The sequence below is a fragment of the Trachemys scripta genome, chromosome 9 (genome assembly GCF_013100865.1).
Source record: "Trachemys scripta elegans isolate TJP31775 chromosome 9, CAS_Tse_1.0, whole genome shotgun sequence".
NCBI classification, from domain to species: domain Eukaryota; kingdom Metazoa; phylum Chordata; order Testudines; family Emydidae; genus Trachemys; species Trachemys scripta.
The window spans coordinates 95,689,837-95,699,095 of record NC_048306.1 but is presented as its reverse complement, the minus strand read 5'-3'; the positions used below and the strand labels follow the sequence as shown (position 1 = coordinate 95,699,095).

At 45.3% G+C, this 9,259-nt stretch overlaps 1 protein-coding gene across 1 annotated transcript in view; it reads left to right on the top strand.

Annotated features, from left to right (window-relative positions):
* Positions 1–3,581: 3,581 nt before the first annotated feature.
* Positions 3,582–9,259, top strand: part of AHSG (alpha 2-HS glycoprotein) — a gene marked incomplete in the record, with an annotated part of 13,749 nt that continues 8,071 nt past the window's right edge. The window contains 3 exon segments of the mRNA XM_034780738.1: positions 3,582–3,880; positions 5,374–5,484; positions 8,298–8,382. Coding sequence (XP_034636629.1) covers positions 3,662–3,880; positions 5,374–5,484; positions 8,298–8,382 — 415 coding nt within the window.

The window sequence follows — 9,259 nt, the reverse complement described above, 5'->3', positions numbered from 1 at the left end:
TTTTTTCACTGGGAACAAAAAGAGAATCACACAGGACGAGTGCCAATCATGTTGCTCAATGCCCTTCTGGAAGGTACTCGGATAATTCTGATGAGGGTGGGATAAGAGCAGGAATTGAATCGCTCTGCATACTTTCCTAATGTAACCAGACAAAAACCACTCCTCCCACAGAATGGCTCCTAATCATAAGGACATGTATGAAATTCTACAATTATTTTATGTATTATTTTTAAAGCTCCCAAGTCCCTTGGATCTAAAAATGGGAAGATGACCCTTGGACACCCCCCCACACACACATACACACACAGTTTAAAACAAAACTGCTGTTGGCCGGATACAAAAGGCCAACAGAATCTGGTAAAGAAGAAGCAGTCTCTAATGCAGGGACTGGAAGTGTTCTGTAGAGCAGGAGATGGTCCAAGTAGTTGATTAAACACTTAATGCTCTGTTGTTAAACTTCTTTCGAGTGTACACACTATTGTGTGTGCCTGATTTATAAAAAGCTACCATACTTGAGCTAGGAAGTATCATCTAATGATTCAAACCTAAGGGTATGTTGACGGTGCAATAAAAGACCCACGGCACAGCCATCGGTCACCCCACCAAGCAGCAAGCAAGCAGCCTTCCCTGGTGTCTCATGGTCTGCTGCACAAACCTCTCTGCCCTGACCTCTACTTCACCCAAAGTCTTCCCCTGGGCCTCTCCCTTATCTACCCCAGAACTCTGCTGGGTCATATGACTCACTAGAGCCATGTGACCTTCTTCATTTTCCCCGCTTGGAGAGGAGAGCTGGCTGTCACTGGTGGGACTGAGGCCCGTCTCCCCTTAAAGGACTAGCCACCCTGTGACAAGCACCTATATTGACATTTTAGAAATTTGAAAAGAAAAAAAAAAAGACTTGTAGAATGGACAATGCATTGAAGATGTAAAGCACCATATGAGTGGTAGAGGCTTTATAATTTTACTTATATGGGCCCATAATATCTGAGATAATATTTTACTTATATGGGCAGCATAATATCTGACAACTTCACAAACGTTATTGACTTTATCCTTGCAACACCCCTGAGAGAGGAACCGACACACAGAGACCAAGTGCCTAATTCCCACCTATTTCAATACCTTGACAAATCTGCCCCAAGTGACTTAGCCAAGCTCAAACAGAAGTCTGGAGCAAAAGCAGGAACTGAAGTCAGATCTACTGAGCCCCGGTGCACTGCCTCAACCACAAGACTATCTAGTACTTCAGACACAACAGCTGTTTCAAAGGGTGTTTAGAATAGTCTTATTTTGCTGTGTGAACTATTTGTTTTTTTTATCCATTTCAGTTTCAATCTGTGAACATCAAAAGGAAGGTCTGTCCCAGGTTCTTGGTGCCCAACAGAATAGCTAAAATACAATCAAACCAGGACAACAACAGCAGTAGCTACTGCTGGGGCCTTTCTTTGCACAAAAACAAGCTGCCCCCAAATGTTGCCCCCCTTAGTTTCTACAAATGCTGGTCTCCCCATAAAAATTCCCCATCTCTATCCAGCCCCAACAAACCTCAGGCCTCCCCCAAATGCCTGCCCAAATATATCGGCTTTACAACATGCAGGAAAGGCCAGCAGATTCAAGCTATTCAGACCAAGGTGGGGACTGAAATTCAAAGTCCAAAGGGCCCTCATGGAGAAGGGAAGAAGCCATGAAGAAGGGGCCTTGTCACTCAAACACCTCCACTGATCTCCACTGTGGCAGTATCAAATGGTAGAAAGAGATATGTCTCATGCAGATAGATCTCAAGCCATTAAAGGGTGTATAGGTCAAAACCAATACCTGAAAGGTAACCTTCAAGAGACTGGCTGGGACCAATGCTCTGTGCAATACCACCCACACGCTGTAATCCTCCTGGACTCAAATATTTTCCCATTTGACTGCATATTAGTTGTTATGGGAATATGTTTGCGCTCTGTCTCAAAGTTTGTTTTATTAAGTTGGGTACATTACTGTACAGATGGGGCAATGTGGATTGCAAAATGTGGGATGAGTTGCATTCTGTATGCAAGGAGGGAGTTGTTTAAATTCCTCCTGTTGGCACCACAGACTATGACAGATTAACAGATATGGCAAGGTTAATTCACAAGATTCATAGATTCCAAGGCAAGAAGGGACCATTGTGATAACCTAGTCTGACCTCATAAAACAGGACATAGAACTTCCTCAAAATAATTCCATTTGAACTAAAGCATACTGTTTTTGAAAAAAAAAAAGTCCATTTTTAAAAAAAAACATCCAGTCAGCCGATCCAGGCCAGTGGGGGCTGCGGGAAGTGGCGCGGGCTGATGGACATGCTGGCCGCCGCTTCCCACAGCCCCCATTGGCCAGGAACGGTGAACCGTGGCCAGTGGGAGCTGCGATCGGCCGAACCTGCGGATGCTGCTGGTAAACAAACTAGCCCGGCCCGCCAGGGGCTTACCCTGACAGGCCGCGGGCCAAAGGTTGCCAAACCCTGGTCTAGTTTATTATTCTGCCCCATTACTATATTATCTGGGCCTCTTCCTACACTGTTGATAGCGTCATGTTTTTGTTTGTCTTGTATATCTTGGGACTTGATCCTGCCATCCTTATGTGTTTAGTCCCACTAATTTAAATGTGACTGTAGATGTGAGTAATGGTTACAGGATTTTGCCCTTGGCTTGTTAGCACACAGGAAAGGGGAACACGTCTTACTCCATGGGCCAAATCCTCAAGTCTGTATTCCTTATTCCAATAAAATTTCCACTGAAGGCAGTTGGCTGCACTGACTTGGGATCAAATTCTGCTTTCATTTACATCAGAGTAAATTTAGAGTAACAGTACTGAAGTCATTCCAGTTTTACCCCAGGATAACTGAAATCTGAATAAACAACGAGGAGTCCTTGTGGCATCTTAGAGACTAACAAATTGATTTGGGCATAAGCTTTTGCCCAAATAAATTTGTTAGTCTCTAAGGTGCCACAAGGACTCCTCGTTGGTTTTGCTGATACAGACTAACACGGCTACCACTCAGAAAGCTGAAATTCGAATGTATTGTAATCCATAGAGTTAGGAACCTATGTACTCACTGCTACTGTCATTGAAGTCAGTGGCAAAACTCACATAATAATTTAGTTCATCACTGATTTTGACCCCATGGAACTGATTTTGATTTCATTTATGCCAGGCTAACTCCACTGATCTTGTTGGACTTACTCCTGATTTAAACAGGGTGAGATGAGCCTCACACCTCAGGATTTCGGTGGATTGGGCCCATCTACAACACTTCTGAATTCTGCAATAGAACTCAGCAGTAGGACTTGTTTTTCTCATGCACTGCACTTCATGGTAAACAGAGTTCCTAAAACCGTCTTACATTTTGCTGATGCTATCTTCTTTTTTGCAGATTTTGCAATGTCCTACCTGATAAAATTTACTTTGGCTAATATTAATCAGCAAGTTTCATGTTCTAACATATTTACTTTTCTTTTTTCATTGTTTGCGGTAGCTTCTTGGAACCGGGACAAATATTAATCCAGCACTTATGCAAATTTTTGTTGTGGTATATTATATAAACAAGACTGTCCTCTAGCTTCTTCCATCTTGGCATTAGAACATTGTTCCTAGCTCTGTTATACTGAAAGGGAGCCGCTTTTCTCATTGTGCCATGAAGGGGTTAGGAGCGTTACTATTGCTTGTTCAGCTCCTAAGCTGCAAAGCTGTACCCCTGGGTCCCTTTCATCCCCTGCATCCACGGGTCATTGACTGTGATGACCCAGAGTCTGAAGCAGCAGCTGCCGTAGCTCTGGACTACATCAATACCCATCATCTTCATGGATACAAGTATGCACTGAACAGCATTGAGAAGATCAAGGTGTTGCCCAGGGTAAGTGCTACATGAAAAAAAGGAAAAATTGCAGTGAGGTTGTCTGGGAAGTTGAATGCTTCAGGCACAAAAGGCTTAGAAATGATGGATGAGATAAATGTGAGGTCCTCAGCTGGTGTAAATCGGCCTGGCCTCATTGATATCAATGCAGGTACTCGATTTACACCAGATGAGAATCAGGCCCATTATCTTTAGTACGCAATGTGTCTTTTTAAAAAGCGAGACAGGTGTTGAGCAATATTAATATAGTAATGTGAGGGGCCCAATTTACAAACGTGATCTCCTTGTTAGGGCAGATTAGCCTTTAGACACGTAAAATGCTCGTTTATGTGCCTACCAGTGAATCTGGGCACCCACACTGTGAGGATTACCCTTGTGAGGTATGTAAATGTTCTTTGGTTAAATTTATTCCTAGTGTAGCTCCACTGACATTAATGGTGTTACACCAGGTCTGAATTTGGCCTAGTAACCTTCCTGTGCAGATGGGGAAACTGAGAATAAGCAGTTGTGGCCTGAATTTTCATGTATGTGACAGGCCTTTTACACCACTGTAGCAGTGTCCACCCGGGATGTTACTGTGCAGCAAGCCGGTGCCCTGTAGATTCACACCCTGGCTTGCCACACAATAATTCACTGGGCCGGCAGGGCCTAATTCTCCTCACACTCAGACTCGTTTTACACCAGTATAACTCCATTGGCTGTAGGGGAATTACTCTTGGTTTACACTTGAATACGTGAGAAAAGAATCAGACCCCAGCTATGACCCCCAATGCCACAGACAGAATCAGTGACAGAGCCAAGCTTAGAACTCAGGAGTATCTGAGGCCTTGTGCTCAGATGACTCATGCTGGAGCTGAAAAAGTGTAGGTGGAGCTGAAACAGGTCCTGCAGTCCTAAGGCAATGGGGGTGTCTGAGCCAATGCTCAGCAGCTGTAATTCAGCATATCGCCATTGAAATTAATGGAACTAGCTCAGTATTCCCCAGCTGATGATACGTTCTTTTGCCTAAGTGAGGCCAGCAGGATTGAGCCTGTCCTGGCAGGCAGTTTGTCAGGTACCTTGCCTAACACTATGGAATTACTCAGCTGTAGCTTTTGTGCCAGCAAAGCTGCATGTCACCTTTAAAGGACTGTCGGACAGTAGGAAACTAAATGACCCAGGAGAACTGGGTTTGGTTTCTGGTGTCTTCTTCTTACAACCCACTATATTCAGATTGGTCACTTTAGACACTTCGGGCCAATTTCTGAGCTGGTGCAAATCAATATGGCTCCGCTGATGTCTATGGACCTATGTGGATTTACACCAGCTAAAGACCTGGCCTGTCTTTTTTATAGAGTTCAACATTATGGGACAGTTCCTGATCTCAGCTACCCTAGTGAAAACCTAGAATTATTCAACTGAAATCAGCAACAGGGACTAGAATTTAGCTCAATGGGAGAAATCTGGTGATGTTTACAGAAGTAATTAGTGAAAATAACTTCTTTTCCTTCCAGAGGCCTACTGGAGAGATATTTGAGCTTGAACTTGACTTATTAGAGACTGTATGCCACGTCGTGAACCCCCTGCCCGTTGAAAATTGTACCGTAAGGCCATTGACAGATTATGTAAGTGTCTGAAATTATCATTAGCTCTGTGGGTAAATGTGAATTGTATGGGTTGATTATAGCAGGGCAAGACAAGCTTTCACTGGATATTTCTCTTTTTCCAGGGCAAAAGTCTCCTCTGAGATCAGCTTTGTAAAGCTCATATCGTAAAGTTCAAAGCTGATATTCTGCTCTCCTGACATGCATAGATAATAATAATATTTGGCATTTTATTTTTCTCTAATGGCTTCCATTCAAGGAGATTGATGCACTTCCCAAATACTCATTAGTTAAACCTTCCAATACTTTTGTGAAACAGCTTAACATTATCCTCATTTTACAGGTATGGGAAACTGAGGCACAAAGAGATTAAAGTGACTTGCTGAACATCCCACAATAACTCGGTGCCGAGCCAGGAATACAAGCCAGCTCTTCTGCCCTAGAGAGCTGCCCTCCTTCCTCCAAACAAAAGGAAAAATCAATGGCAAATCCACACACATCATAGAAAAAAACACAGCTGATTAACAAATTTGACCATTACCACGCATATCAGACAGGAGGCCAGTGCCCTAAGTGAGCTAGTGCAAAATTGGAGCCTTAAGGAAGACATTTACATATATCCTCACCATGACATTGATACAGAGTGAGGGAAAGCTAAATTGATGGAGATATCCTATCTCCTAGAACTAGAAGGGACATTGAGTCCAGCCCCCTGCCTTCACTAGCAGGACCAAGTACTGATTTTGCCCCAGATTCCTAAGTGGCCCCCTCAAGGATTGAACTCCCAACCGTGGGTTTAGCAGGCCAATGCTCAAACCACTGAGCTATCCCTCCCCCAAGTACTGGCTGTTTTACTGCATGAATGGGCAAACCTCTAGTTTACTTCCCAAAGTCAGCAGCAAAAGCAGTTGATGTCCTTGTAGCGCACTGTAACCATCCAGGGAGCCCATTCTGTTTATCTTTTGTTAAGTTCCTCACTTACATTCTTTCTCCATCAGTCTCCAAGGGTATATACCCATCCTGCAGCTGGAGGGAGCCTGGCTAGACAGACTCGCTCTAGCAGGGCTCAAGCTAGTGCACTAGAAGTAGCAATGTGGATGTTCTGGCTCAGGCTTTCGAGTCCACCTGACCCCTAGGCTTCGTGGCCCAAGCTGCAGCCTGAGCCAGAACATCCCCACTTCTGTTTTTAGTGTGCCAGGGTAAGCCCTGCTACCGTGAGTCTGTGTTGCCACGCTGAGAGGCTGGCTCCCGGCTACGGTACAGAGATACCCTAAGAAAACACAGACTGGCCCTATCCACGTATGGTTAAAACTGTGAATGCAACCAAAATGTTTCTAGCGCCCTTCCCCTGAAGGGCTCTCCCCTACCCCCCATGTTATAACGGTGGAAGTGTCTAGGGGTGTGGAGGGAGGTGGAGAATAGATGGCTAAACTATAACATAGTTCTCTGGAAAGGATCTCTGTTTGCACAGGTCAGGGAGTCGGTGCTGCTGTTGTTTCTGGAATGGTTTCAACCACAGCCTGTTCCAGGCCAAAGAGTTCAGTGTGTTGCAACACCGGTGGGGAACCATCAAAGATCGCAATGCAAACATCACTTAAAAGCGTGGTGCCCTTTCTTTCTCCCAGCCATTCAAATCTGAGCAATCACCACCTTCACGCTGAGACTACCTTTTCACCCTCCCTCAGCCCCTATAGTTCCACTCCCACCTCACCCCCTGATTATCTCCTGGATTTCCATCTGGTCTTGTTATGCCACCTTTCAACAGGAGGGAAGGGCACTAGAGTACTTTTGATCAAATATCGATCCAATCTGGGTGAAACTTTCCACCTACCCAGCCTGGGCACATTCTAAGGCTTGTATGCACTCGGGATTCAGCCATCAGTAAATCCCAAGTTGTAGACAAGGGAAACTGTGATTTGCACCAGTTGAGATCACCCTCGCGTAATACTAAGGTAAGCGTCACCAGTGCAAACCACAGCTTTCTTGGCTGCACCTGGGGCTTGTACTGGTGCAGGTACACCAGTGGCTGGCCACCCATGGTGGAATCAGAGCAAATCCCAAGTACAGGCAAGGCTAAAGTCCTTAAGTAAGGCTTAATTGAATCTTAAGTGACCCTCTGCATAGGGGTGAATTTCACCTCTTATGACCATTGGGTCCAAACCTTTCTGAGCCAAAATACTCATACAAGTCAATGGGAGTTCTGCCTGAGTGAGGGCTGAGTGGAAAACAGAGCCAGAATTTTAGGGCTTCGTCATGTGGACGTGTCCAGGCTTAATTCGATTTAACCCTGCTAAAGCCGACCTAAACTCGTAGTGTAGACCAGGGCTGAGCCAGAATTTTGCTTGTTGTTTCTAGGGATGGGCCAAGCAACACAGTTCAGGGCTAGGTCTGATTCCACAGACAGCACATTACGTTGCCACCAGACCATTGACTAGCAAAGGGTTATGAGAGCATTAGTGGCGGCTCTGCAGGAAGCCTTTGTTTACAAATAAGTGTGCTGAAATTGTTTGCTTTCTTGGAACATTTTTATTAGAGAAAGAGTTGAACTAAACTCCTGGTCCTGAAGACCTCTTAACTACCAAGAATTTTGACATCCGGATTTGGATCCAAATTTTGCAGCTCAGGGTCTACCTCTGCCTTTTATAAACCACACACCCTGGGAATGGTTTGGCAGGCACTCAAGCAATCAGACTGGGTTCGCCAGGAAAACACCATGCCAATCCTCATTTCCCTGCACTCACTAATAAAATATCTGTCCCCTTCTAATCCTGCTTCCTTTCTGAGAAGCTGTTGGCTTATGTGAATGATGTAACCCTTTGCTTTTGTACCTCCAGGTTGTTGAAGGTGACTGTGATGTTAAATTGCTCAAGTTGGATGGAAGCTTTTCCGTATTATCTACCAAATGTCACTCAACTCCAGGTAAAGTCTTTATTCTTTGTCAGGGTTTATGCTCGGGGGTAGTGATGGGGAAACATGAAAATTATCATCATAAACTCTGGGGGTATTTATGGTTCTCTAGTTCTTCTGCTTCTAACGTGTTGCAAAGTGAGGTGTATAAACGTTCTGAGATTGAAGAACATGCCAGTTAATGGGCTTCCCAAGGCTGGCTATCTTAGAAGTCCTTTTTTTCCCTGGTGTAGGTCCACTAGCAAGTAAGGATGGCCCAGTGGTTGGGGCACTGCCTTAGGCTGTGAAAGACCCACATTCAGGTCCCTGTTCTCCTGTTATCTTCCTGTGTGACCTTGGGCAAGTCACTAACCCTCTCTGCACCTCAGTTCCACATCTGTACAATGGGGCTGATAATGGTTCCTTACCTCAGGAGATGGGCACTGCTAGGATAGCTTGAACGGATGCTCTATGGACGAGGTAATATCCTTTAATGGACCAACTTCTGTTGGTGAGAGTTTCAAGCTTACACAGAGCTCTTCTTCAGGTCCTGTGTAAGCTCGAAAGCTTGTCTCTCTCACCAACAGAAGTTGGTCCAATAAAAAATATTACCTCCCCGACCTTCTCTCTTTAATATTCTGGGACCGACATGGCTACAGCAACACTGCATACCCTATGACCAAATTGGTCATGGGATATGTGGACAAGGCCATCAGGGCCGGCTCCAGGCACCAGCCAACCAAGCACGTGCTTGGGGCGGCACCTTGGGCCGGGGCGGCGCTCAGGTTTTTATTAATTTATTTATTGGGCGGGGGCTGGCGCTCGGAGGAGGGGCGGGGAGTGGCACGGCACAGCGTTGGGAGGATGGGGGCTGGCGCTCAGAGGAGGGGCGGGGGTTGGCGCGGCGCGG